The sequence below is a fragment of the Acaromyces ingoldii genome, assembly GCF_003144295.1.
Source record: "Acaromyces ingoldii strain MCA 4198 unplaced genomic scaffold FA10scaffold_8, whole genome shotgun sequence".
Lineage (NCBI taxonomy): Eukaryota > Fungi > Basidiomycota > Exobasidiomycetes > Exobasidiales > Cryptobasidiaceae > Acaromyces > Acaromyces ingoldii.
In genome coordinates, this window is record NW_020290254.1 from 80,332 (window position 1) to 107,130 (window position 26,799).

The window sequence follows — 26,799 nt, forward strand, 5'->3', positions numbered from 1 at the left end:
AACTTTGGTTACTCGGGCCAAGACTGGCAAAGACAGGACTAGCTTGCTTCATCGGAGGGAAACCTGCTCGTGTACCCACTTGAGATCATCGATCCTGCGGCTTCCTGCGCGGGTGTAAGTAGTAACCCTCAATTACTTCTTCGTTGCCCGTTTTTTGTTTTTGCCCTCGGCTGTGTAACACGGTCTGTGGGAAGACGAGTTCGGTCAAGGCTGTGCCCAAGCGTGTAGGACACGGACCAACTTTCTCGCCGATGTGGCCGATGGGCAGACGTGTAGGACGGAGGAAAACATCAACAGGCTCGCCTTCCGATCGGCTTAATAGATTTCGTGTATGGGTGAGTAGTTGCTCTTGCTCAGCCGTGCCCTCCCCAAACTAACGCTATGAAATTTCAGCCATTAAGAAAGAAAATGAAGAGACCAGCGTCACTTCCGCTTATGCAAGTCGTCGCCTTCTACACAAGCTGTAGACCCTTCCTTCTCTTGGGCGGTGGGCCAATTCCCTTCGTGCGCGGCGAAGCAGTACTGCAATCGAGTGCTTGTTTCACTCTGCTCTTGCTCGGCTGGTTCTTGCCTTGCTGTCCTACTTTCTCTCTTGGGACAATTGCCGCCAGTTGGTTTTCGGCAATCGCTGCCCTCGCTTTGACATTGTTGAACCTGTCCCAAAGATTTTTAACGGCTACGTTCCCAGGATCTTCTTGATCTAGATAACGCAAAGTGGCCAGGTCTGTGTCTTTCCAGAGCTTCATTTTGAGGCTACTTTCGAGGCGCTTCAGCTTGCTGGTTACTCGTGCCACCCCGTTCATGAACTTGGCCTTTCTCTTTTTCTCCTCCTCGCTTTCTACCTTCTTTGATGCTTGCTGTGGAGCACGTCCATATTTCCTATCCAACCTTCTCAGTCTCGCCTTTTCCTTGTTGTGGATGCGGCAACAATCGCTGTAGACTTGTCGCGCTCCGTCCGTCATGCCTTCGCTCGCCCTTATCGTAAGCTTTAAATTGTTGGCCATGCGCGCATCGACTTGGCTGCGCATGAAATTAAACATCTGCAGGCCTATTGCTTTGTCCTCATCGCTTGGTTCGACACGCGGACGTTTACGCCTTATTTTGGTCTGTTTCGGGCCCGCAGCTGCACTGCTCGTGGTCTTTGCCCGGGAGCTCGACGGTCCAGCTTCAAAAGGCCCTTTGCCAACACGGCTTCCTGCCCTGCCCCTCGACGCGTCTTGGGCATTTTCGCCGCTGGGATGGCTTGAGCTAGCCAAGGAGAGTGGCATGCGCGTCAAGCGAGGCTGTTTACCGTATGTGAGGGCAAGAGAAGGCACGAGGTCATGGGTGCCCCTGACAACGGCTGATATCGTGTGGCTGTGGCTGCCGTCGGTGGCTCGAGGAGGTGCCGAGGGTCCTGGGAGCAGGGCTATGGTTACCTCCTGACTTATGGGCACCGGCCAGCGCTGAGCCTCGTCCACGGCTTCAGGGCGGTAAGGAAGGTTCAGATCAGGAAGCTTTCCAAGCAGTCGAACCGCTTGCTGCTGCGGAGCGTCTGCATGGTGACGAGCAGGCCGTTGTGGAATGGTGTTTGAGGATGCGCCTGATGCAAAGCCTGTTGACGTGTTCGACAGAGTCCTGACGGCTTGGCACACAGCCAGGTATGCAAGCCAGAAAGCACACACAGAGAACTTCATGATGGTGGGCTGAAGAGACACGAGCGTTCTAGGTGCAAATTGAGAAAGTGGGGTTTCCTATGCCCTCTTTTTTTCCCCCGCAGACGATTTGCGCCTCTGCCGCCTCTTCCTTGCTTTACGAAAACAGCTCATTGCTCTCGGGAGTCGAGTGCGCGAGTCATCTCCCGCCTCTCGTGGCGCGAGAAGAACCCCGGAAAGCACGTCATCTTGTATCTCGGCAAAAATGTCAGCCCGCATACTCCAACAAGAACTTCAGCCCACGAATTCAACCGTGCGACGAACTTTGAGGAATGGAGCTTCTTCTGCGCTGGAGTGGTGTTGTTTTGTCTGCATTTGATGTGGCCGCCACCGATAGTGCAGAGTTCGGCATTCTTTCGCAGCGTCGGCTACGTTCTCGTGCGCGGTGTTTCTCGCCTGCTTACTTCCTGAGCGCTCAAGCAGCTGTCAAATCAATGTGGAGACGTGTGAGAGGTTACGCCGAGGCTCAGTCAGTATCTCGGCAATCTTTCCCTCTTTCTCCGTCTCTACGAATTCCTGCTTCGCTCTTACTCTTCACCGAAATTTGTCAGATATGTTACATGTCAAACGTCAAATTCGAGCAGAGCTTGCGCAAGAGGCACTTGTACAGTACAGTACATGCAGTATAATATGGATAGAATTGTGGATCGGCACAATTGCCGCGAGTAACACTTTTCATGTCTCGAGGCGCACACAGCAACATGCAATGCCATCAAGAGTGACTAGGGGCTAGCTCAGGAGCTTCTGCAGACTTCTTGGCTTCTTTCATCGCAACCACGTTCCTATGATGTTGCTTCAAAGTGATGGCTCTCCTTCCGTGCTGCGTCTGCCACACGCGAAATCGCTCTTCATCGTCGGACGTCCAAGTATCTGCTTCTTTCAATCCATTGTTGATGCTTCTGAGCTTATTCCCATAATAGCATCTTTCCGTCCTCTCCACACCGAACTTGAGCTGCTTGGCTTCCTCTGGCGTCAAACCCTTCTCCGTGTCAATCTTTGTTAAGGGCTTTCCGTATCTTCTTTGACGATATTGTTTGTCCCGGGCATATTTGTTAGGGAGACGATTTTTTCTATCATTGAACCGCTGCTTCAATGTCCTGTAGACACGCTTTTCGAGCTTGCTCAATTTCTCAAGCTCTTCTTTGCTTAGATGAAAACACTCCAACTTGAGCTCGCGCGAGGTTGCTGCGTCAAAAGACTCCATTCGCGAAAGGAGCAAGTTCAAAGCAACGTCTTGGGCCTTCTTTTCATCTTCGGTCTCAGCTTTCCACCCGAACGGCTTCTTGGCTTCAAGCATACGAAGCAGATCTTCCGTACTCGAAGATCCTACAGTGGATGAAGCCGATGAAGCAGAGGCTTCTGCGGCCGTGTCGTGTATCGGGTGCACACCCACTGATAGATGCGACGTCAAGCGTTTCCCCGCAAAGTCGTCTGTGGGCTCCATGCAATCGAAAAGATCGTCCACATGTTCGGACGTAGCCTGCGCCTGTTCCCCGAGGTCAGGTGAGCCGGGTAATTCGATGTAGGGACACATTGCAGCGAAAGTGGCGTAATCTTGGACCTGAGCAGAGTGCGCCTCACTTTGAACGTGCGGGAGCGTCTTCACAGGAGAGCCGAAAGAGGCAAAGCAAAGCAGGCACTGAGCCAGAATAAACGAAAAGCAACGCATGGTGTGTTTATACAGGAAGTGATGGTGAAGGAGCGAGAACGATTTGTCTACTATTTGTAGTCGGACCGACAGCGTGCGATGGCTGTTCGTTGATAGCCTCGCACGCCAGCGAAGCGGCGGGGCATGAAGTGCTTAAGCCCCTAAAAATCGAATTTTCAGCCTCGCGGGGCTGTAGCTCAGGGGTTAGAGTGTCTCCTTCGCATGTGCGCCTCGACGACGCGAAACATACGAAGAAGATTTCCTTCTTGAACGGATTTTAAGAGGAGAAGGTCCGGGGTTCAAATCCCCGCTGCTCCACTTGTTTTTCTTTTTTCTTTTTTGGGGGGGTCCGCATAATGCTTGTGTTGCTTCTTTTTGCCTCTACTTGTAGCTAGCCCTCTCTCTGACGCTCTGATATGCTGCGTGGTTTCCCCTTTCTAGTCTTGCGCTCTCTATTTCTTCTCGGGCCGCGCTTTCGTTTCAATCTGGAGCTCCGAGCCTGGACCGAGAGGCGCCCGTCGTGTTGCGTCCTCCACTTACTCGTCAATGTCCGGCGCTGGTGCGAGGCAGAAGCGTTCAAGTATCTCAACGAATTTGTCTCGTTTTTCAGCCGACGCCCTCTACATGCGCCCTCGGAGGCTCCAAGGTGCTCGCTATGACGGCCCAACGGCCCTTGTCACATGCTATCAATGAGCAGCGGTGCTTTATAGCTATTTGTTGCGCGTTTGCGCTGTCTGCCATTTTTTGCTCGTCCACCAAGTTGTTCAATTGCACTCCACTCAACCGACTTCCCTTTGCATATCTTGAACGACCACGGATCTATTCTCAGGCTAAGACATCCTACCTGCTTGTGCTCGTGGACTCTGGGCGACGATGAACCTTCTTGTTCTTTTCGTGTCCCTTTTCGTCTCTATCGGAGCGGCCGGGGCTGCGACGCTTCCCAAAGAGGATGCCACACAGAATGGCTGCCTCACTGGCTCTTTGCGTCGCCGGCAGACGCCTCAGATCAAGCACACGAGAGAACAGCCAGCTTTGGCAAAGCGCGCAGACAACGACGACAATTGGCTCAACAAGGTCTTAGAAGCGCCTAGCCCGAGCCAAGATTGGCGTTACACGCTCTCGCAAGCGCCCATCGCAAGCCCAGAGACAAAACCTTATCATCATGACGAAGAATACTCTTACAGTCCTCGGCATGGCTGGCCGGCTCAGAACCCGGCCCCAGGTGCGCCCGTCCAAGACGCAAGTGCGGGAATGCACCACCTGAAGTCCTGGGATTCGGCTTGGTTCCATCCGACGACCTATCCTAAGTCCGAGTACTCCCATTCAACCACAAGCACGATGCCGCCTCAGCACATCGAGCAGCGTAACCATCAGAACTTGAACTCCTTCAATTCTCAGCCACCAGCCCACCAGCCATCTACGCCTCAACATCAACCCTTAAGCACAACCAGACCTCACCACGATAAGCATGCGGCTGGTTGGAACGAAGTCATACCCATGTATGAAGACCTTATGCGCAGCAGGGACCTCACTCAAGAAGATTTTGACCGAGTTATGACTCAGTTCTATCCGTCCGTAGCCAACCATCCTGGTGAAGAGGGGCATGACGGCGGATCTAGCAGCCACCAGACAGCCGCCGAAGGCGAAGACATGTCAGGAGCGGGGGCAAAACGCAAGACAAAACTCCACGATGTGAACACATACCAGCTCCTGACGAAGAAAGATCTGCGCCGCGGCCTTAAATTCTTGAAGCGAAAATTAAAGCGAAAGCCACACAGCTACTTGCACTCCATGGAAGAGTTCGAGAAGATGTCCAAGGAGACTCGAAAAGAGTATAAAAATTGGAATGCGCGGAGAAATTATATGCTGAGGCAAGAAAAAGCTTCTGCAAAGAAAAGGGAGTCAGAATTTGTGCAGAAGCCTGCCGAAGATGAGCAAATGCGTCTACACTTGCTCAGGAAGCTACGTGCTATCGACGAAAAGAGGCAGAAGGGGTCTTCGTGGGATGTGCGCGACACTTTAATGACAAGAGAAATTTCGAAAGTCACTGGCGACAAGGGCAAGGAACTTATGTTCAAATACAACAAGGTCTTCCCACTCATCGAAGAGTATTGGAGGAGAGACCGGAACGTCTTGTGGATGCTAGACCTAAACCCTCTTGAACTGAGTGCCAAAAAGTACGTCAAGCGCCTTATAAAGCAGTTGAAAAGAGGAACTGCGAATGAAGATGCTGGTAGAGCACCAAAGCGCACCCGCCCTCTTTGAACCGTTTATAGTGCGACTTCCTGTACAGATACAGTTCAATGTTGTCAGGTCCTTACCAAGATTCGGACCTACAGTCCTCTTCGTACATGAATAAGCGCCTTCAGGCAGCTTCACGCAAGCAAGATGCACTTGCCGTGGCGTCTCAGTCTTGCTCCACCTCTTTTTCCGCTTGAGCTCGTGCTCTTTCTCTCTGTTCTCCCGCATAAAAAATAAAGAAATAGAAATAGAAACTGTTGACCGACATGTCGCTGTTTCCCTGTTTGCCTTTTCCATTGTGTTGTTACTTCCAACGATCGTACCTCATCATCGGCAGGGCTGCCGGCTTTTTTGCGCCTCAAAGCAGTGCCGCAGGGGCGCAGAGGTATCCTGACCCTTTCACGCAAAGAAAGCAGAGGATGTCGTGCTTTCACCAGACAGCAGCCTGGTCAGAGATTAAGGTGAACAGAATTATCTTTCGTCGACGTGGAGAGAGGGGCAGCTTGGCAAAAGAGACATCGTCGACCTGTCTAGATACTTGCAAGCATGAAGCGAAGCAAAAGAGACCTGGGAAGTCCTCCAAAGCGCGTATTCGACAAAAGGCGGTGCGTGACTCCCGCCCCGAATCGCCCTGATCGTTTTTGCCTCACTTAAGAGTTGTGGTTGCAGGGGGGAGTGGGACCTCACTGCCCTTGTTTACCTACTCGAGCGCCAGCGCCATCGCGGCGTCTGTTCGCTCGCATTTGTATTCTTTTCTCTGTATTCGTCCTTGTCCTTCCCTGTCTCTCTTTCCTCTCCAACAACCGCAAAAAAGTTTTTGCTCAACTGACTCAATTCGCCACTTTCCAACGACGGGTGCACTCTCACGCTGAAGCATACTACCTGCTCGTATTTGTAGACGCTGGCCGACGATGCGCCTTCTTGTTCTCTGCCTGTCCATCTTTGTCTCAATCGGAGCGGCCGGGGCTGCGACGCTTCCCAAAGAGGATGCCACACTTGACCAGAGTTGCCGCCCGTCTCCCTCTTTACATCGCTGGCAAAACCCTCACGAGCACATCAGAGCACAACCAGCTTTGGCAAAGCGCGCAGACAGCCAAGATAATTGGCTCAATGAGGCCTTCGAAATGCCTAGCCCGACCCAACACTGGCTCAACAGGGTCTCGGAAGCGCCCATCGCGAGCCCAGAGAAAACTCTTTATCTCGACGAAGAACGTTTTCAGGATCCTTGGCGTGGCTGGACGGCTGCCCCAGATGCACCCGTCCAGGACGGGCGAAAAGGACATACTGATAGCGCCCACGACGCAGGTGCGGAAATGCACCACCCGAACTTGAATAATCCGGCTGGGTTCCATCCCACGCCCTACTCTACGTACGAATACTCCCGGTCAACTACGAACACGATGCCGCCTCAGCACATTGAGCAGAGTAATCATCAGAGCTGGAACTACCCCAATTCTCAGGCGTCATCCCACCAGCCATCTATGCCTCAACAGCAACCGTCCAGCGCATCCAGGCCTCACCATGATGAGCATTTGACTGATTGGAATGAAGTCATGGCTATGTATGAAGACCTTATGCACAGCGGTGACCTCACCCAAGAAGATTCCGCCCGATTTATGACTCAGTGCTATCCGTCCGGAGCCAGCCATTCTGGTGAAGAACGGCATGACGGCGCATCCAGCAGCCCCAAATCAGCCGCCGAAGGGGAAACGATATCGGTAGAGGAGGCTAAAGGCAAGAAAGGACCCTACAATGTGAACAAGACTCCGCTCCTGACGAAAGAAGAGCTGCGCTGCGCCCTCAAAGTCTCCATCGAAAAACCCCGGCTAAAGCCTAAAAAGCACTTGCACTCCCGGAGAGAGCAGCGTTTGATGGCCGACAAGACTCGCAAGGAGTTTGAAAGACTCCTTATGCAGAGAAACAACCAGCAGATAAAAGAAAGAAATGCTTCACAACGAATGGCGTCGGGGATGGCTGAAAAGAAGAAGGCCGCTACTGGCACGGACGACCAAGAACGTAAACGTCTGTTCAAGAAACTCAGAGCTATCCAAACAGGGTCTCAAAAGGGGTCTTCGTGGGACATTGGCGACACCAATCTGGCAAAACAAGTTTCGAAAACCACTGACGACAGGGGCAAGAAGCTCATGGTCAGATATGAAAACGTATTCCCACTCATCGAAGAGCATTGGAGGAAAGACAGGAAAATATTGGGAAAGCTAGACAAGAATCCTCTTGGAATGAGCGCCGAAACGTACGTGGAAAACCTTGAAGGGAAGCTGGAAAAGGAAGAAAAGACAAAAAAGGACTCCCCCTTAACTACCAACGCGATGCCGCCTCAGCACAACGAGCAGCGTAACCATCAGAGCTTGAACTCCCTCAATTCTCAGAAGTCATCCCACCAGCCATCTATGCCTCAACATCAACCGTCCAGCGCATCCAGAAGTCGCCACGATGAGCATTCGACTGGTTGGAAGGAAGTTATGCCCATGTATGAAGGCCTTATGCGCAGCGGTGACCTCACTCAAGAAGATTTCGACCGATTTATGACTCAGTGCTATCCGTCCAGAGCCAGCCATTCTGGTGAAGAACGGCATGACGGCGCATCCAGCAGCCCCAAATCAGCCGCCGAAGGGGAAACGATATCGGTAGAGGAGGCTAAAGGCAAGCAAATAACCTATGACCCGAAGAAAATCCCGCTCCTGACAAAAGAAGATCTATGTTGCGCCCTTGATTTTTACATCAAGAAGTCCAAACTACAGCCAGGCAAGCGTTTGCACTCCCAGAACGAGCGTAAGGGGTTGGCTGTAGAAACTCTTAAGAAGTATAATAGTCTTATTAAGCAGAGACACAACATGCAGCCTACCACAAAGCAAAGGGAATCCGACACTCCTCAGAGGACGAAGCCTGCTAACGACAAAGACAACAACAAAAAACATCAAGCTTTGAACGACAAACTTAACGCTATCGAAAGAGGGTCTCAAATGGGGTCTTCGTGGGACATCGACGACACCAACTTGATAAAAGAAATCTCGGAGGTCACAGGCAGGAAAGGCGAGAGGCTCATGGGCAAATATGAAAGGCTTTTACCAACCATCATGGATTACTGGAGGAGAGATAGGAGAATATTGGTGAAGCTAGACGAAAACCCTCTCGAAATGGACGCCCAAAGGTTTGTAGAACACCTTTTAAAGCAGCTTGACGGAGATGCTTGCTAGATCACTCAAAGTGGCCCCGTTCTCTACCACTTTTTTCCCCAGTTAGGGTTACCCCTACAAATACAGTTCAGTGATGCCATATCGCTCAACAGAGTATTCGACCTATAATCCTCTTAACATATCTCCAAGCCCCTTTAAGGCAGCTCGCTGCAAGCTACGTAGCTTTATCGCGATGTGTCCAGTCTTCCTGTACCTCTTTCGCGTCTCAGCCTGAACTATTTTCTCTTTTCGGACGTTTCAAAAGAGAGATTTGCCACCAACCTGCTCGCCGTTCAATCTCAACTCTTGTTTGAGAGAAAGGTACAAGACCAGTTCTGTATGTACTGTACATTGATGGCAGGGCTGTAGACTCTCTTGGCGCCCCATATCTTAGCCAGAAGCGCCCAGACGGCTCCTGGTTTTGCGCGAGGGGCATTTATTGTGATCAAAGAAAGCAGAGTATGTCGTGCTTATACCAGCTAGCAGCCTGAACAGAAATAGAGATGGACAAACTCCCCTTCGCAGCTTGGCAAAGAGAAGTCGTGGGCCTGCCTGGCTACTTGCAAGCGTTCGAGCGAAGAGGAGGAGGCCTGAACAAACCTCCAAAGCGCGTATTCGACAAAAAAAAACAGTGCGATAGTCCGCCCTGAATCGCCCCGATCGTAGTTGCCTCGCCGAAAATTGTGGCTGCAGGGGTACATGGGCCTCGTTGCCCCTAACTTACTCGAGCGCCAACGCCATCGCGGGGCCTTTTCTCTCGCTTCGTATTAATATTTCTGCTTTCGTCCCTGTCTCTCCCTATCTCTCTTTCCTCTCCAACGACCACAAATTTTTCCATTCTCGCACAACTGACTCAATTTGTTACTTCTAAACGACGAGTGCACCCTCACGTTGAAACATACCGTCGTGGTGGATACTGGCCAACAATGATCTTCCTTGTCCTTAGTCTGTCCCTCTTTGTCTCCATTAGAGCGGCCGAGGCTGCAAGGCTCCCCGAAAAGGGTGTCACCCTCGACGAGGCTGGTCGCCCTATATTTGATCGGAGTGGCTGGCAAAAGTCTCAGAACATTCGAAAACTATCAGGGCTGGCCAAGCGCGCAGACAAGAACGATGATTGGCTCAACATGCTCTTGCAAGCGCACAGCTCAGACGAAGATTGGTCCAACAGCTTTTTGGAAGCGCCCAGCCCAGCCCGATCAGAGGTAACACCTTACCAAAACGTAAATTCTTTTTATGGTCGTGAGCATGGCTGGCCTGCTCAACGTTCGACCTCAGTCACGCCACATCACCACCCGTATCCCGGCCATTACGACAGCCCTCCTCATGACATGGGTGCGCAACCTCAACCCCTGCCCTTTCGGAATCCTACTGAGCTACATGCCACGTCCCAGTACCCCCAATCAGCTATGGGCACCCCGCCGCAACAGCACAACGAGCAGCTTTATTCTCAAAGCTGGAACCCCCTCAGTCCTCAGCCGGCATTCCACGAGCCATACGTACTCCAACATCAACCCTCAAGCACACCCAGGTCTCACCGTGATGAGCATTTGGCTGGTTCGAAGGAAGGCACGAACATGCAGGAACAAGATTTGCGCAGCAGTGACGTTACCCCCGAAGGTTCAAGCCGATATATGACGACTCAGTCTGATCCGTCATGGGCCAGCCATTTCGGTGAAGAAGGACATGGCGGAGCATCGAGCAGCCGTAAGACAATCGATAAAGGCAAGATGAAGTCTGGCGCAGGACCTGAAGACAAGAAGACACGTTACAACGCGAAAGATTGCCCACTCCTGAGGAAAGAAAGTTTGCTTAGATCCCTTGCTGCTCATAACCAAAGTTCCCAGCTGAGACCGCACAAACACTTGCTTTCCGAGGAAGAGCGCAAGACAATCTATGAGGAGGCTCTTTTGGAGTGCCAAGAACGTGTCCGGCTGAGGTGTGCGATGCGGGCTGCCGAAGAGAAAAGGGCGTCGGAGCTTTTTCAAAGGAAGAATTGTGTTGACGACATAGACGACATTATTCGTCGAGAGTTAAACACGAAGCTGAATCACATCAGAAGAGGGGATCAAAAGGGGACCTCGTGGGACATCAAAGAAACCATTTTGACAGAACAAATCGCAGAGATTACCGGCGAGAAGGGTGAGAAGCTTATGGAAAATTATCAAAAAGTCTTGCCAATCATCAAGGAGTCCTGGAGGAGGGAACCCGTAGTTTTGACCAAGCTTGACCAGAATCCCCTCAAGATGGATGCCAAAACGTTCGTGACATACCTTGTAAAGCGGCTAGAAAGAGAAGCGGGTTGATTAAATTGCTCAGTAGAGCACCAAAGAGCTCCCATTTACTTCAATGTTTTCTACAGCGGCCTCCTGAACAAATACAGTCTACTGATGTCATGTTCTTGCCTAGGTATTTGACCTACAGTCCATATCGCCAAGCCCCTTTAGTCAGCTTTACGCACGCAAGTTGCACTTGCCGTGTCGACCAGTCTTGCTGCACCCTTTCCGTTTGCGCTCGTGTTCCGTCTTTTCTCGCACGTTTCAAAGAAAGGCTTGTTGATCCGCACGTCGCTGTATACCTGTTTGCCCTTTCACATGTGTTTGGAAACGCTCTTTCATAAGTATTATTGGTTTGGAAACAATGTACAGTACAGTACTACGCATCATCTGCGGGGCCATAGGCTCTTTTTGCGCCCCATAGCTGTGCCACAAACGCCTGGTGTTATTCTGGCCTTGCGCAAAGGACGTTTATACAGTACTGTACTGTGCATACAGCGGGCATGGAATGTAGAGGATGTCGTGTCTCTGCCAGCCTGGTCAAGGGTTAAGGTGGACATAATTTCCCTTTCGAGGACATGGAGAGAGGCCCCAGGTTTGCAACATAGAAGTCGTGGGCCTGTCTAGCTATTGGCAAGCATGAAGCGAAGCGAAGGAGGCCTGGACAGTCCTCCAAAGAAGTGCGTACTCGACAAAACAAAACAGTGCGATAGTCCGCCCCGAATTGCCCTGATAGTACTTGCCTCGCGTGATTTGTGGCTGCAGAGGTAAATGAGGCCTCGCCGCCCTTGATCTACTCGAGCGCCATCGCCATCGCAGGGCCTGTCCTTTCGCACTCGCGTCAACAGTTCTGCTGTCGTCCTTGCCTCTCCCTTTCTCTCTGTCCTCTACAACGACCGCAAAAAATCTCCTTTCTCGCACAGCTGTTCGAATCTGTCGCTTCATACGACGGGCACACCCTCACGCTGAAGCAAACCATCTGCTTGTGGTCGTAGACACTGGCCGAGAATGAAGATCCTTGTCCTTGGTCTGTCCCTCCTCGTCCCCATTGGAGCAGCCGAGGCTACGACGCTTCCCAAAGAGGATGCCACACTTGACCAGGATGGCCGCCAAGCTCCCTCTTTACATCGCTGGCAAAAGCCTCTCGAGCACATAAGAGAACAGCCAGCTTTGGCAAAGCGCGCAGACAACGACGACAATTGGCTCAACAAGTTCTTAGAAGCGCCTAGCCCGAGCCAAGATTGGCGTTACACGCTCTCGCAAGCGCCCATCGCAAGCCCAGAGATTATACCTTATCACGACGAATTTTCTTTCTATGATCAAGGGCATGGCTGGCCTGCTCAACACTCGACCTCAGTTGCGCCCCAGCATCACTCGCAACCCGGCCATTATGCTAGCGCTGCCCATGACGTGGATTTGGAAACGCACCACCTGCCCTTTTGGAATCCGACTGAATTATATACGACGCCCTACCCTCCGCCCGAGTTGTCCCAGCCAACCACAAGCACGACATGGCCGCAGAACGATGAACAGCTTTATACTCAAAGCTGGAACGCCCACACTTCTCAACCGTCAATCCACGAGCCATATGTACCTCAACATCAACCCTCAAGCACACCCAGGCTTCACCACGATGTGCATTTGGCTGGTTCGAAAGAAGGCACGAACATGTACGATCACGTTTTGCACAGCAATGACGTCACCCAAGAAGGTCCAGTCCAATATATGACGACTCAGTCCTATCCGTCTCGCGTCAGCTATTCCGGTGAAGAAGGGCATGGTGCAGCATCTAGCAGCCGTAAGACAGCCGCCAAAGGCAAACAGAAGCCTGATGCAGGACCTGAAGAAAAGAAGAAACGTTTCGACGCGAAAGATCTCCCACTCCTGACGAAAGAAAGGTTGCTCAAATCCCTTGCTGCCCACATCCAAGATTCCCAGCCGAGAATGTTTAACCCCATAATTTCAGAGCAGGAGCGCGAGACAACCAGCGAGGAGGCTCGTTTGGCTGGTCTCAAAAGTGGCTGGCCGAGACATACGAGGCGGAAGTCTGAAGCAGCTGCCGAAGAGCAAAGGACTTCAAAGCTTCCTCAGTGGAAGAACTTGTTTTCCAACGTAGACGAAGCTACTCTCAGACGCTTAAACAAGAAGCTGGATAGCATCAAAAGCGGGAACCAAAAAGGGTCTTCGTGGGACCTCATAGACACCAGGTTGACAGAAGAAATCGCAGCAATACCCGGCGAGAAGGGTGTGAAGCTTCTGCACAAATATCAAGAAGTCTTCCCAATCATCGTGGACTACTGGAGGAGGGATCCCGTAGTATTGCTCAAGCTCGACCAGAATCCCTTCAAGATGGATACCAAAAAATTCTTGAAAAAGCTTATCGAGCAGCTAGAAAGAGAAGCGGCTCGATAGAATTGCTTAGTAGAGCATCAAAGAGCTCCCATTTACTTCAATGTTTTATACTGCGGCCTCCGAACAAATACAGTCTAATAGGGTGTGTTTGCCTAGGTTTCTGACCTGCAATCCTCTTCATATATCGCCAGGCCCATTCAGTCAGCTTTACGCACGCAAGTTGCACTTGCCGTGTCGACCAGTCTTGCTGGATCCTCTTTCCATTCGAGCTCGTGTTCTCTCTATTCTCGAACGTTTGAAAGAAAAGCTTGTTGACCCGCACGTCGCTTTTCAATTGTTTGCCCTTGCCTATGTGTTGTTGTTTCCTAACGATATATTATATCTACACCATCTGCGGGGCTATCGGCACATTTCGCGCCCCATAGCTGTGCCACAAACTCCTGATGATACTCTGGCCTTGCGCAAGGGGCATACACTCAGCGAGCATGGAAAGCAGAGGACGTCGTGCCTTCACCAGCAAGCAGCCTGTTCAAGGATGAAGGTGGGTCTAATGTTGCTTTCAATGACGTAGAGAGATGCCGCAGCTTGGCAAAAAAGAGGTCGTGGGCCTGTCTAGCTAAAGGAAAGCATTTAAGGGAAGCGAAGTATCTCTTTACAGTCCTCCAGAACTCGCGTTTGACAAATGTGGGTGCGTTTTCGTCGCCCCGAAAAGCGCGCCTTCATCGCACATGCCCCACTTGCAAATTATGGCTGCAGATGTAAACGGGCCTCACTGCCCTTGTTCAGCTACTCGGTAGAGCGCCGACTCATCGCATGCATTGCTCACTGACCCTTTATTAAAGACTCTCTCTTCGCCCCTCTCTTCGCCCCTCTCTTTCAGGCTTCGAACGCACACAGAATTTTTTAGGTCCACATTCACCATGAAGCTCCCGTTTTTCTCTTTGACCTTGCTCTTCTTCGAGCTCGCGGGACGGGTCACGGCGACAAGGTCGTCGTCAGCGAGGAACGTTCCACAAGCAAACATCGCTGCGAGCAACGCATGTCAAGGATACGACGACCTGACGACGTCTGCGTTCTCCCAAGACGCCTCGAAGACTCACTGTGAAGCCCTGTCTGCCTTGCAAGATGCTAAAGCGGCTTACGTCGGGAGCAGGATGGGTGGCACCACGGAGTCTCAAGTCGAGCAAGGAAGCAATGCCCGTGTCGACAACGAAGGGCTTGACCACACCGATCGGCTGGGTCAAGGTGAGCGAGGCTCGGGACGGAATCATCACGGAAAGCACGGTCGACGGAAGCATTTGGAGACGAGAGACGAAAAGGAGCTGGCACGTGCTAATAATGACATGAACAAAATCAAGAACAAGCTCGAATGGATTCGTAGCATACCGGTACCTGAAGGGCGCGAGAAGCTTGCGAGAAAAGAACCGTGGAGAAAAAACATCACTTGGGCCCCGAAGGATCATGCCATGCTCCAAAGACTAGAGAAGGAAGGTTGGGAAAGAGTCCAAAAACTTAAGAATGACGTGACATTAGCCATGCTCGCCTATCCACGATTCAACATTGAATTGAACAGCAAGCAGACCTTCCAAGTACGGGCAAAAGGGGAATCCAGCGGTCACAACGGTCTGGAACACGACTCCAGAGACAGCATATCTATATTTCGTGAGAATCAAGGAGATGATGCTACTCAGTTTCACAAAAGCAGAGGGTCTCCCGCTATCACGGAGCAACAGCAGATACAACTGGCGAATGAACTCTTCAAAGAGCGCAAAGACATTGTTGCACGCTTTGATACGCCCAATCCGTTCGGTCTGAGCTCGCAGGATCTCGCAAATTTGGGAAGTACGGGACAGAAACAGCTGAAGAAGTTGCACCGCTCTATTGAACCTGAGACTGCAGAGGAGAAAAAGGCGCTATGGCATCGCGTGACGTACGGTCCGCTACTGAACGAGGAGGGAGGCACTCCGGAGCAGCGTCAAAGGCGTCAGGCTTTGAACACGCGCTCAAACCTCGCTAAAAAACTAAAGAAGCAGGAGAAGCAACCACGGTTTTTGAGAAAGGGAAAGGGGGGACGCAGAGCGATTTGGACAGAACAGAATGAAGCAGACCTACTTGAAAATGTAGCTGGTGGTGCGACCAAATTAGGAGAGCTCGCATTGAGAGTCCGTCAGAGCAATCCAAATTTCAAGATCGAAGGCGAACACGTTCCTGCTCTTTCCACTTCCAAGAGACAGAGAAAGCGCAAGCAAGAGGCCTTCACCCGTGAGCGAGCACGCACCACACTCAGCTCTTCCAGCTCTCCATCGGCTCCGGCAGCCCCACACGAAGTTTTATTCCACGTGTTGTCCTCTCACCCTCCCGCTCACCCTCCGACTTCCCATCCCGCTCACTCTCCTACTCACCACCCAGCTCACTCCATTCGTTTCGACCCATTTGCGCCACTCGTTCAAGACAACGACCTACCCGACACTCTGAAGTTCCTGCTGAATGGGCCAGATCCTCACGAAAAGTCTGGGCATGCTCCACCCTCCGCCCCGCCACCTTCCCAGCTCGATGATAGTCTCCAAGGGATGCTGCTTAGACATCTCTAGTCCAAGCTAAAGCTTCGTACGCCCACTTTGAGGGCAAGAGTGGCCCTCAAAGATTCAGTAATTTCCCAACATGAGTTTTGACTTCTTCCCTATCGCTTTTTTTTATCCTAGGTGCGCCTCCCCAGCTATCCCGGTTCATCTTCGAGAATTGAGCATCCATAGCTCGCTGTTCTGTTCAAGTAGACTGAAGCGATAGACTGTCATGAAGAATGTGCACTTGGCTTGTCTAACTACTGGCATACAATGAGGCGAGGCGAAGAAGGCCCAGACGGTCCTCCATGCTCATGTTCAACAGGTGTGGGTACGGGTCTCCAGCCCCGATACATATGCGCCCCGATCATACGCGCCCCGATCATACACGCCCCATTTGTGGTTTTGGGGCTGCAAACGGGGCTGACTGCTTTCTCTATCTCCTTCAACACTGCCTCACCTCAGCTATTGTTCTCGTGCATTCATATAAGAGCACTGCCCCTCTCCCGATCTTTTCTTCTTGCTGCATCACACACGCACCCATTTTCCTCTTCACGTCGCTATGAAAGTTCCTTTTCTCTCTTTGACCTTGCTGGTACTCGAGCTCGCGGGACGAGTCTCGGCCACAAAATTGTCGTCAGCGACTGAAAATCTCCATACAAGCATCCCTGCAGGCCAGGAATGCTATCGGGGCAAGCACTTGGCGACCTCTGCGACCTCGTCAGATGCCTCGAATATGCACTGTGGACCGTCGTCAGCTCTGGACGAGTTTGGAGCAAACAAAGGTCATCAAGACGTCATGAACATACTAGAAGGCACTACGAAGAATTCAGATGGTCAGGGGAGCACTTCCCACGCGGCCAAAGCGCTCAACAAACGGAAGAAGAGCTCGCCGATGGCTGATAAAGCGTTCCGTCTCCGCCGCAAACTCAGCTTCATCCGGTGCATACCTGAAAGGGATAAGACATTTGAGCAACGGGAAAAAACGGAAGACGAGATTAAACCCGTCACATGGACAGACAATGATGTAGTGGCATTAAAAAACCTAAAGAAAGCTGGGTTCCCCGGAGTCGAAAGAGTCGAAAAACACTTTAAGCTAGCCAAATCTGCGGTCCCGGACTTCGACGGCAAGCCAAACAATAAGAAAAGGTTCAGAGTAGGAGCAATTGCTAGCACTGTTGCTGGAGATTCGAGCTACCCACCAATGACAGAAGAAGAGCAGAAAAGTTTGGCTGAACAGATCTTCAAGGAACGTATCGCGATCGCTGCGCGCCCACATACATGTAACCCGTTCGGATTGAGTTCAGCCGAAATGGTCGCTTTGGGGGACTTAGGACAGGAACACCTTGCGAGGCTGCACGGTAATGAACGAAAGGAGACGCGCAAGGAACAGATTGCCAAGTCTGCTCGAAAGATCCTCGGTCCTCCGCTAGCCACCGGGAAAGGTACTCCGGAGCAGCAACAGAATCGCAGGGACCATTCCAAGCGTACCATGCAAACAACTTTAAATAAAAAGCTGTTGAAACAGATCAACGTGCCATTGACCCCTAAAAGGAGAGGCAGACCGCCTCGTCAGTCAGCAGAAGACACGACGCGGCTAGACAACAACCTCAATGGTAGTGGAGTAGAGAGCTTGGAAACTTACGCGGATCGGACCAATCATCGTAGCTCAGTTCTCGATCAAGAAGCCCAGGAGCCTGCTGCTCGTTTCGTTACCAAAAAGAGAAAACACGTCGAAGGAGAGACCTCGACCAGCAAGAAGCCACGTACCACGCACAGCTCTACGCCGGCCCAGATTGCGACAGATGCTCTTCCTTTACACGCACAGCCGTCTTCCCCTTCGCCTCTTCACCCTTCGCCTTTTCACGATCTACACACTCATCCTCTGCCCACTGACTCACCACCTGCTCGACCTTCTTTCAGCCTACCTTTCGACCCATTCACGCCACTCGTTCATGATCGCGAATATGACAAGAACCTAGACGGTCTGAAGTTCCTGCTGAGTATGCCAGAGCATGCTCCCCCTTCTGCCCCGCCAGAGGATGCTCCCCCCACTGCCTCGCCACCTCCCGGTTTGGATAATAAGCTTCCAAAGGATGGTTTTTGATCATTTCTAGTTCAAGCTTCAGTACGCCCATATTGAAGGCAAGGATGGCCGCCAACATTCAGTGTGTACCCAAAAAGACTTTCTTGTATCTTTCCTGTCTTTTTTTCTCAATTCTCATCTGCGTTTCCGCAACCAGCGCGCTTCGCGCTTCGTCTTCGAGAATTTGAGCGTTCGTAGCTCGCGCTCTTGTAGACTGAAGAGGCAAACTGCTATGAGAAATGTTCACGGGGCCTTTCTAGCTAATGGCGTACAGTACTGTATGAACAATAAATCGAAACGAAAGAGGCTCACACAGCCCTTCATAGCTCGTCTCCGACAGGTGTGTGTGTGTGTGTCTTTTGCCCCGATAATACGCGCACCTTGCGATTTTAGGGCGCAGGGTAAAAGGAAAGGGACGAGGTCTACAGCGCCACGGCACCTCAGTTACTGTTCTCTCGCATTGATATATGAGCACTGCACCTGGTTTCTGTCTCTTTGTTTTTTCCTCTTCTCTGCCTCCAACGCGCACCACTACTTCTCCGCTCACATCCTCCATGAAACTCCCTTTCCTCTCTCTGACCTTGCTGGTCCTCCAGCTCGCAGGACGAGTCACCGCCACAAGACTGTCGCCAGCGAGTAAAGCCTTACATGCAAGCACTCCTGCAGGCCAGGAGTGTTATGGAGACGAGTACACGGCGACGCCTGCGACGTCGCCAGATGCCTCGCACACCCTCTGTAAGCCGTTGTCAGCTTTGAAAGAGGGGGGAGCAGATGAAGGCCATTCAGACGTCATGAACGCGATTGAAGGCACTACGAAGAACCAAGATGGTCAGGGGAGCACTTCCCACGGGGCCGAACAGCCCACCGAAAAGAAGGAGAGCGCGCTGATGGGTGCTAAAGCACGCCTTGTCCGTCGCAAACTCCACCTCATTCGGAGCATACCTGCAGTCAGATGGGCGTTAAGCCAACGGCCAAAGGAAAAAGTAGAAACGTTTTCCGTCGCTTGGACAAACACAGACGTTGCCAGGCTGAAGAGCCTAGAGAGTGAAGGTCACCCATCAGTCATTGACATCAAGAATCTCATAGAGCTGGCCCAGCTTGCAGTCCCGGTCTTCAACGGCAAGCCTGACAAGTTGAAAAGGTTCAGAGTAAAAGAAAAGCACAGAGGACACGGTGTTCAACAAAATGACCTTACTGAGAATTCCTCAGCACAACAATCACATCTCGAGGACGTCATTGGTCACGGTGCACGAGGTCCTAGCCCTCGCACAGGTATAGAAGAAGAGCAGAGAAAATTAGCCGAGCAGATCTTCAAAGATCGCAGAACGTTCGCTGCGCGCATAGGCCAACCTAATCCGTTTGGATTGAGCTTCGAATTAATGGACAGATTGGGGAGCTCAGGACAGGAATACCTTGCGCAGCTGCACCCGAGTATACAGCAGACTACTCTGCATAATACGCAGGCAGAAAAGGTTGCCAAGTATATCCAAAACAGACGCGGTCCGCCGCTAGCCACAGGGGGAGGTACTCCGCAGCAGCAAAAGGTACGCAAGGACGGTTCCACACGTGCATCCTTAAAAAGGAAGCTACAGAGACTGGTGGACATGCCATCGACATCGACGACCCAAAAAGGAAAAGACCCATTGCTTCAATGGAAAGACAAAGACACGATGCGGCTTGGTGAAGCCTTCGCGGATGGGTCAGTGGCATTGAAGAAAGTTGCAGATCGAGCCCGTCAACGTCACCCAGCTTTCGATCAAGTACTCAAGGACGCCGCTCTTCATTTCGTTCCCAGAAAGCGAAGACGTGTCCAAGTAGAGACCTCTTCCAGCAAAGATCATAGCACCACACACAGCTCTACGCCGGCCCAGGCCCAGACCCAGACTGCGACAGATGATGTTCCTTACCACCCCCAGCCCATCTATTCTCCGCTTCAACACCATTCGCCTCTTCACCATCCACACTCTCATCCTTTATCCACTGATTCGCCGCTTGCTCAATCTTCGTTACGCCCAGGTCTTTTCAATCCCTTCGCGCCGCTCGTTCATGATCACGAATTTGTCCGCGAACTAGAGGGTCTGCAGTACCTTCTGAATACGCCAGATCCTCACGACAACTCTGGACAAATTCCCAAACCCACCTCGTCAGAATCCCAGCCGGGTGGTGGGGCTCAGACGGGTATCCCTGGACATCTTCTCGGCTAGCCCAACTCGTCCATTCTAAAGGCAAGGATAAAGGCCAGATACTTTTCTCCTGACCTTGCTTCCTTACCCTCCTCCTTATAAGTTCTTACATGCTTATCTCTCCCCTGACGAAGAAGCTGGTCTGTCTTCGAGGGCTGTTCATCCGTAGCTCGATTTTCCGTCCGTGTGATTTGAAGAGAGACATGTCACTATTCACTTGTGTACCAAGATGCCTGTCCGTGCAGTCGACATGAGTCGAAGGGCTGCCTCTATTAGCCTGACGGACTGAGCGGGAGGAAAGAGCGACTGCGGGCCAGACGATGAAGGATCAAGAGCCCTGCCACCCTCTGTAGTAGGAGGGTGAGTAGGTGAGTTTCAACAATGGCGAGCAAGCCTGTCGTTTTTCTACTGAGAAATTGGCTTCGCCGTCATCTGTCGAGCGACGGGCGAGCAAGCAAGCAGTGCGTCTCGGAATTCGGGAGATTCGAAGCTGTCAGTTTTTTTGATTTCTGGTTGTTTTTTTTTTCTTCTCCAGGTGCTTCGAAAGAGAAAAAGGGTCTGAATCGACATCACCAACAAGCCAGGACGACGATGTCAACGCACCGACTCGAAGAAGCTACGAGCTCCTTTTCGCGCCTCGGCCCCTCGTCATCGTCTACGTCGGCGTCGTCGTCATCAGCAAGGGCCGAGGTTACACTGCAGCAGCCACCGCTGGAGCCCGTAGACCGGAAAGAGCGACAGCGGAAGCTGGGCCGGACATGTGGACGATGCCGCGCAGAGCGGGCGCAGATCCTGATCCAGACGGCGGCCTTTTGCGCTGGCTGCCTGCGGCGCAGCGTCGAGATGAAGTCGAGGATGGCGCTCGAGGTCGTCCGCGGTGCAGCACTCTTGGCACGCTGGGAGGCATGGAGCGCGGGTAGAGAGGAGGCCGGAGCCGAGGCCGGGGCCGAGGCCGAAGTGGTGCTGGGCTGCAGCGGTGGCGTCAACAGCAGGGCCCTCCTGCGACTGGCGAGAATGGCACTGCTGCCCGACCGTGACCCGCGCTCGCGCAAGCCGAGAGAGGTGGGCAGGATCGTCGTCGTCCACGTGGACGACAGCCTGCTGGTGCCCGGCGCAAGCGATCGGACGGCGCGCGTCAGGGCCATGGTCGAGGCCGAGGGCGGCGAGGAGGCGGGGCTGAGCTTTGTCGGCCTCAGGATCGAGGATACCTTCGAAGACGCACGTTTTGCGCGGTCAACGCTGGTGGCGTCCTCGTCGGCATCGTCAACGCGAGAGAGACGACGGAGGATCAGAATGCAGGGTGGCGCGCAGGACGCGGGCGCAGCAGCCCTGACGAGACGCCTCTTTGCGACACTGCGGCCAGACACGACGCCTCGAGGCGCACTGTCCAATGCGCGCACGCGGGCCGAAGACATGCGCGAGCTCCTCGTCGGCCACCTGCTCCGGCGCGAGGCGCAGCGGCGGGGCGCGTCTGCGCTCATGACGGCCGAAAACGCCACGCGGATGGCGATCCGCACCGTCGAGGCCGTCGCCAAGGGCCGCGGCCACAAGCTGCCGCTCGAGGAGGCCAACGTGCGGTGGAACGGCGTGGCGGTGCTGCGGCCGATGCGCGACCTCGTGGCCAAGGAGGTGGCCTTCTATGCGCGCGCGGCCGGCCTCGACGACGACTGCCTCGCGCCGAGCGACGCCATCGCCAGCGAGCTGCTCCAGCGGAGCCCGACGACGGTCGCGGGGCTCGAAGGCGCAAACGGCGACAAGGCCAGCATCGCGCGGCTGACCGAGTCGCTGATCCACCTGCTGGAGCGCAACGTGCCGAGCACGGTGACGACGGTCAACAAGACGACGTCCAAGCTCGTCTTTGCCGACGACGAGGCCACGCACGGCTACGAGGCCGAGGGCCAGCAGCAGACGCACTACCAGCGCATCGTCAACCAGGCCAGCGATGTTGTTGGTGGCGGCAGTGCCTTTGAGCACGTGGGCCCCGCCGTCGCACTGCGCACCAAGACACGAGCCATCTCGGCCCTCGAGGAGGAGTCGGTCGAGATGGGCGCGCAGATCGGCCTCCGGGGGTCTTCGAACCGGCTCCTGAGCCTGGCCCGGTCCTTGCCCCAGTGGTCCGCGTCGCTCTCGCCCGTGGGCGGGTGCGCGCTGTGCGGCATGCCCCGCCAGCGCGGTCTGCAGGCGTGGAGGCGTGGACTGACAGTGACTCCTGCTACTGCTCTTTCAGAAGAACCAGCTCTGGAAGCGGATGACAACATGCAAGTTCATGGAGAAGGAGAAGAAGAAGACCTCGAGTCACACCTCTGCTACGGCTGCAGCCTCATCCTCGACCTCGGCGACGACGTGCAGGGCGAGGCAGCCAACATTGACTTGCCCATGTTCGTCGCCGACCGCATCGCAGCGAGCAAACAAGCAGGCCCGCTCACGGAGCAGCTCGCCTCGCTGGATATCAAACAGCAAGGGGAAAACGAACAAGAGGGAGTTCAGGGCCAAGGGAACGGAGACCAAGAGGCGCTGCATTCATCGACCAACGGCTCTGTGCGCCGTGGCAAGCGGGACGCGCTCGTCAAGGTTGACCGGCGGGCCATGCGGCAGCAGCTCGATGGCTTCCTCCTGCCCGAGGAGCCGGACGAGGCGGCGGCCCAAGAGCAACAGCGCGTAGAAGCCGTGCGCATGGACTGGTGACGCCCATCGACTCCCTCGGAAAAATAAAATAAAATAAAAAGGCACGACGCGCCAAGAAACACAGGGACGCCTTCTTTTTCTGACATGGTCCATCAGACAGGGTGTCAAACAACCGCAATGGAAGTTGATTCTCGAATCTACCGCTTGTCGCTGCTGCTGCTGCTGCTGCTGCTGCTGCTGCCACTACTACTCCATTAATTGTATGCCCTTTTCGCACTGCTTCTTCATCACCATCACCATTGCTTCGTCCCCCCTTTCCCTGAGCTGTGCTCATTCTCTTCCTTCTTCTTGTTTCCCCCCTTTTTTTTTCTTTCCCTTCTCTGCTTCGCTCCTGGCGAGCGAAGCCCTTCTCGCGACTCTACAAACACCAGAACCTCTGTGAGGTTCTCTGTTCCAACCATCCCGACCAGCATCGTGCAGCGTTCCCTGCCGAGAGCCTCTGGCGATGCGATGGACACACAGACGCGGCAGCAGCAGCAACAAGAGCAGCAGCACCGGCACCAGCACCAGCTTCACCACAGACCCCATGACGGTGGGTGCCAGCAGCAGCCACGGGATGCGGCCGACGCGGGCCAGGCGGGCCCAGAAGCTGCTCGCGGGTATTCGAACGACAGTCGTGGGCGCGCCGCAGCGGCCACGGCGGCAGCCGCCGCTTGGTCGTGGAGCGCATTCAAGATGGCCCGTGCAGGCTCGCTCCTCTACGTCGTCGCCGCCGCGCTCCTCGTCGGACAGCAGGGCGGAGGAGCCGGAGGAGTGGGAGCACTTGCTGTGCCGGCGCAGCCCTTCCTCCTCGCTCGTGGTGGAGATGGCCTCGCGATCGAGCAGCGCAGCCAGCAGCGTGTGCAGCCTCGGCATGATGGTGGGCATCTGAGTGCGCGGCAGGCAGACGGCGACCAGGAGCCCACGGCGCGCTGGGGCCAGACGGCCGCCTACCTCGCCAGCTCCAACGTCGTCGTCTTTGTCGGTGGCCGCTCTGCCACCGACGGAGGCCTGACAAACGACGTCTATGCGATGGACCTCGCCGCCAACTCATCGAGCAAGTGGACCAAGCTCGACTCGGACGGGCTCGAGCCGCACGCCTTTGCGGCCAGCACCGTCGTTGGTGGCGATGACGGCAGCGACGAGCGGCTGTACATCATCGGCGGCCAGCGCAACGACTGCTCGAGCTCCGAGACGTACGACTCGCCGGCGAGCTTTGTGTGGGCGCCCACGATGGCTGGCAGCTCGTGGCGCAACGCGACGTGGATCAAGGTCGGCGGCTCCAGCGCCGATGCACCCGCTGCGACGCGGATGGGCGCCCGGGCCGTGTCCGTCTCGCCGGGCCTGGGCCTCAATGCGACGAGCCAGCGCGATGCAGGCGGCGCAGGCATCATGGTCGTGGGCGGCGCCTCGACGACGTGCAAGGACCAGGGCGCCATCTACACGGGCATCGACATCCTCACGGTCGAGGACCGCAAGCCGGCGACGGGCTCGATGAACTGGTGGAAGTCGTGGATGTGGACGGTGCCCCAGCAGCCGACACTCACGGGCGCCCGCTCGCTCGCCCTGCCCACGTCGATGACCGAGGCCAACATCTCGCTCGCAGACTACTCCAGCGTCGTGCTCCCCACCGCCAACAACGGCTCCCGGCTCGTGCTCCTCGGCGGCCTCGATGCCACCAACAACCTGGCGCCCATGAACAGCCTCTGGACCCTCGATCTGTCCTCGGGCGTCTGGTCCACCCTCGATGCCTCGGCGGGGCAGGTGCCCGCGGGCCGGATCGGCATGGCGTCGGCAGCCACGCGCGACGGCAAGATCATCATCCACGGCGGTTACACCTCCCTGTCGTCGGGCGCGAACCCGACGACGGACGTGTACACGCTCGACTCCTCGGCGAGGCCGGCACGCTGGACAAAGATGCAGGGTGGCGCCTCGCCCGCCAAGGCCTACCACTCGGCCGTTGTTGCTGGCGACGTCGTCATCTTTGGCTTCGGACAGGGCTCCCCTTCTTCTTCGTCCTCTTCTTCGTCCTCTTCCTCGTCTGCGGGGCAGTTCTCCTCGGGCGACAGCGGCCAGGTCAGCTTCCTCGACACGGGCCACCCCGATGGCTGGATGTGGAGCAGCAGCGTCGACGGCGTCGTCGCTGCTCGCGTCGATCCGTCGTCTTCCTCGTCCTCGTCGGCGGGGCCCATGCAGCCGGTCAGCTCCTCGGATGGCCAGCAGCAGCAGCAGCAGAGTGCATCGACGCAGGCTCAGGGCGGCGACGAGGCCAGTGACTCCTCCTCTCCTGCCCCCGCCGCCCAGTCTCCTGCGCCGGCCTCCTCTCCCTCCTCTGCCAGCCAGCGCCCTGCGTCTTCCAGCACCGACAACCAGGACAAGACCAGCGACGATAGTGATAGCAGCTCCAACGACGACAGCGACAACGACAGTGACAACAAGAGCGCCGACGACGGCGACAAGGACCAGGACACCAACAGCAACAGCAAGGCCAAGGCGTCGCCATCGAACGAGCCCACGAAGCAGCCCGCCTCGACGCCGTCCCCCTCACCCGCAGACTCTCCTGCGGCGGCGGCAGACCAGCCGGCGGTGACGAGCAAGCAGCGCACTGCCGCTGTACTTGGCTCCGTCCTGGGCGCCACTGCCCTCGCGGCCGCCGTCGGAGGCATGTATGCGTTCCACAAGCGCCGCCAGGCGGCCAAGCGCGCCCAGGCCGAGGATGAGGCGCACGATTTCGACACCGTCGATGGCGAAAAGTGGGCCTCGAGGCCGCTCTCTGCGCTCCAGCTCAACGATCCCGGTGCCGGTGCTGGCGGCGGGTTCGCTGCTGGCATCAAGCGGCGCGCGAGCATGCTCTGGACCTCGTCCCGCAACAACGACGAGCCCGAGGACAGGTACAGCTCGCCGACGGGTGCGACGACGCGCGGCTTCCACGTCGTGCGCAATGCGCCGCCGCGGACCAGACTGAGCATGCGCCGGGCCACTGTCGCTGCCGATGCGCCCGCCTCTGCCTCGAGGCAGGGCCGCGCGCTCCCCGACTCGTTCATCGACTCGCTCCTCGACGACCAGGACCGGCGCGCCTATCTCGACATTGGCCGCACAGTCGGCGGCGGGTTTGTCGCTGCCCCACCGCGCGCGCATCTTGGCGGTGGTGTTGGTGCGCGCTCCATCGCTTCGTCCTCGGACGCGGGCGACGTCGACCTCGACGGCGAGGATGGCGCGTCGCACTTCAGCTACCCCTACCTCGGCGCCATGCACCGCCCCTCGCTGGCAAATCTCAACGCGAACCTGTCGGCGTCGTCGTCGCCGCCACGCCTCGCCGGCCTCTCGCCCTCGTCCAACGGCGACGCAGGCGGTGCTGCGACGGTGTCTCCGCGCGACGCGCTCCGGCGCGCCCGCCTCTCGTCGCCCGGCGAGCGGTACCGCAACGCGGCGATGGAGCCCCACTGGAGCCCCGACGAGGCCGAGGCGATGCACGCCATCTTTGTCCAGTCGGTCCGCCGCTCGCCAGCCGGTGCGGCCGACTCGCCCGGCCAGCTCGTCGACGGTGACGACGACGGCGACGATGAAGACAACGACGCTGAGAAGGACAAGGAGGAGGACCTGACGACAAACGTCGCGCAGCGCTTCGTCACGCCGCGCATCTCGTCGGGCGCCGGCTTCGAGTCGTCGCCCATGCTCTTTCCCTGGACCACGGCGAGCCCGCGGCCAGGGATGGGCCCGACGATGCCCGCCGAGGCGCGCAAGCGGAGCGAGAAGCGGGCGCGACGCATGGACTGGCGCGTGACCAACTAGGCTGCTGCTCCCTGTCCACCCACACTGCTCTTACCAATCCCATTGCCATTGCTGTCCAATTTGCTGACCAGTGTGTTATGATTTGTGCTGCCCAGTGTGTTATGAATTGTG

General features: G+C 55.2%; 11 protein-coding genes and 1 non-coding gene across 12 annotated transcripts; 10 read left to right on the forward strand and 2 right to left on the reverse strand.

The window, feature by feature from the left end:
• Nucleotides 1-452: 452 nt before the first annotated feature.
• On the reverse strand, nucleotides 453-1,676 carry FA10DRAFT_262765 (hypothetical protein; the record flags this gene model as incomplete). Its single annotated transcript, XM_025520142.1, has 1 exon — nucleotides 453-1,676. One exon carries the CDS (start codon nucleotides 1,674-1,676, stop codon nucleotides 453-455), a length of 1,224 nt encoding a protein of 407 aa, XP_025374166.1.
• A 730-nt stretch (nucleotides 1,677-2,406) lies between these two features.
• Nucleotides 2,407-3,363, reverse strand: FA10DRAFT_262766 (hypothetical protein; the record flags this gene model as incomplete). Its single annotated transcript, XM_025520143.1, has 1 exon — nucleotides 2,407-3,363. The coding sequence occupies one exon, from the start codon at nucleotides 3,361-3,363 to the stop codon at nucleotides 2,407-2,409; it is 957 nt and encodes a 318-aa protein (XP_025374167.1).
• A 165-nt stretch (nucleotides 3,364-3,528) lies between these two features.
• FA10DRAFT_t45 lies at nucleotides 3,529-3,660 on the forward strand. Its single transcript has one exon. It is a non-coding gene; the product is annotated as a tRNA-Ala (tRNA).
• A 555-nt stretch (nucleotides 3,661-4,215) lies between these two features.
• Nucleotides 4,216-5,780, forward strand: FA10DRAFT_281793 (hypothetical protein; the record flags this gene model as incomplete). The annotated part of the gene is made up of 2 exons (XM_025523718.1): nucleotides 4,216-5,519; nucleotides 5,642-5,780. 2 exons carry the CDS (start codon nucleotides 4,216-4,218, stop codon nucleotides 5,778-5,780), a joined length of 1,443 nt encoding a protein of 480 aa, XP_025374168.1.
• Nucleotides 5,781-6,494: 714 nt separating this feature from the next.
• On the forward strand, nucleotides 6,495-9,371 carry FA10DRAFT_262768 (hypothetical protein; the record flags this gene model as incomplete). The annotated part of the gene is made up of 5 exons (XM_025520144.1): nucleotides 6,495-8,373; nucleotides 8,524-8,752; nucleotides 9,008-9,114; nucleotides 9,172-9,236; nucleotides 9,303-9,371. The coding sequence occupies 5 exons, from the start codon at nucleotides 6,495-6,497 to the stop codon at nucleotides 9,369-9,371; spliced, it is 2,349 nt and encodes a 782-aa protein (XP_025374169.1).
• Nucleotides 9,372-9,703: 332 nt separating this feature from the next.
• On the forward strand, nucleotides 9,704-11,080 carry FA10DRAFT_262769 (hypothetical protein; the record flags this gene model as incomplete). Its single annotated transcript, XM_025520145.1, has 2 exons — nucleotides 9,704-9,979; nucleotides 10,169-11,080. 2 exons carry the CDS (start codon nucleotides 9,704-9,706, stop codon nucleotides 11,078-11,080), a joined length of 1,188 nt encoding a protein of 395 aa, XP_025374170.1.
• Nucleotides 11,081-12,058: 978 nt separating this feature from the next.
• Nucleotides 12,059-13,462, forward strand: FA10DRAFT_262770 (hypothetical protein; the record flags this gene model as incomplete). Its single annotated transcript, XM_025520146.1, has 1 exon — nucleotides 12,059-13,462. The coding sequence occupies one exon, from the start codon at nucleotides 12,059-12,061 to the stop codon at nucleotides 13,460-13,462; it is 1,404 nt and encodes a 467-aa protein (XP_025374171.1).
• Nucleotides 13,463-13,941: 479 nt separating this feature from the next.
• On the forward strand, nucleotides 13,942-16,198 carry FA10DRAFT_304405 (hypothetical protein). The gene is made up of 2 exons (XM_025525351.1): nucleotides 13,942-14,647; nucleotides 15,812-16,198. The coding sequence occupies exons 1-2, from the start codon at nucleotides 14,323-14,325 to the stop codon at nucleotides 15,991-15,993; spliced, it is 507 nt and encodes a 168-aa protein (XP_025374172.1). The 5' UTR covers nucleotides 13,942-14,322; the 3' UTR covers nucleotides 15,994-16,198.
• Nucleotides 16,199-16,912: 714 nt separating this feature from the next.
• FA10DRAFT_269595 (hypothetical protein) lies at nucleotides 16,913-18,200 on the forward strand. Its single transcript, XM_025522808.1, has one exon. The coding sequence runs from the start codon at nucleotides 17,276-17,278 to the stop codon at nucleotides 18,068-18,070; it is 795 nt and encodes a 264-aa protein (XP_025374173.1). The 5' UTR covers nucleotides 16,913-17,275; the 3' UTR covers nucleotides 18,071-18,200.
• Nucleotides 18,201-18,603: 403 nt separating this feature from the next.
• Nucleotides 18,604-19,867, forward strand: FA10DRAFT_262772 (hypothetical protein; the record flags this gene model as incomplete). Its single annotated transcript, XM_025520147.1, has 6 exons — nucleotides 18,604-18,784; nucleotides 18,821-18,940; nucleotides 19,067-19,197; nucleotides 19,259-19,321; nucleotides 19,513-19,593; nucleotides 19,775-19,867. 6 exons carry the CDS (start codon nucleotides 18,604-18,606, stop codon nucleotides 19,865-19,867), a joined length of 669 nt encoding a protein of 222 aa, XP_025374174.1.
• A 634-nt stretch (nucleotides 19,868-20,501) lies between these two features.
• Nucleotides 20,502-23,102, forward strand: FA10DRAFT_190812 (hypothetical protein). Its single transcript, XM_025518373.1, has 2 exons — nucleotides 20,502-20,693; nucleotides 20,768-23,102. The coding sequence occupies exon 2, from the start codon at nucleotides 20,824-20,826 to the stop codon at nucleotides 22,915-22,917; it is 2,094 nt and encodes a 697-aa protein (XP_025374175.1). The 5' UTR covers nucleotides 20,502-20,693; nucleotides 20,768-20,823; the 3' UTR covers nucleotides 22,918-23,102.
• Nucleotide 23,103: 1 nt separating this feature from the next.
• Nucleotides 23,104-26,762, forward strand: FA10DRAFT_190813 (hypothetical protein). Its single transcript, XM_025518374.1, has one exon. The coding sequence runs from the start codon at nucleotides 23,368-23,370 to the stop codon at nucleotides 26,686-26,688; it is 3,321 nt and encodes a 1,106-aa protein (XP_025374176.1). The 5' UTR covers nucleotides 23,104-23,367; the 3' UTR covers nucleotides 26,689-26,762.
• The last annotated feature ends 37 nt before the right edge of the window (nucleotides 26,763-26,799 follow it).

Bases quoted from the DNA above. Each gene is read 5' to 3' on its own strand.
- FA10DRAFT_190813 (XM_025518374.1), top strand. From the start codon at position 23,368: ATGGACACACAGACGCGGCAGCAGCAGCAACAAGAGCAGCAGCACCGG.
- FA10DRAFT_190812 (XM_025518373.1), top strand. From the start codon at position 20,824: ATGTCAACGCACCGACTCGAAGAAGCTACGAGCTCCTTTTCGCGCCTC.
- FA10DRAFT_304405 (XM_025525351.1), top strand. From the start codon at position 14,323: ATGAAGCTCCCGTTTTTCTCTTTGACCTTGCTCTTCTTCGAGCTCGCG. The intron at 14,648-15,811 runs GTGAGCGAGGCT...CTCACCACCCAG, and splicing joins CACCGATCGGCTGGGTCAAG to CTCACTCCATTCGTTTCGAC.
- FA10DRAFT_269595 (XM_025522808.1), top strand. From the start codon at position 17,276: ATGGTCGCTTTGGGGGACTTAGGACAGGAACACCTTGCGAGGCTGCAC.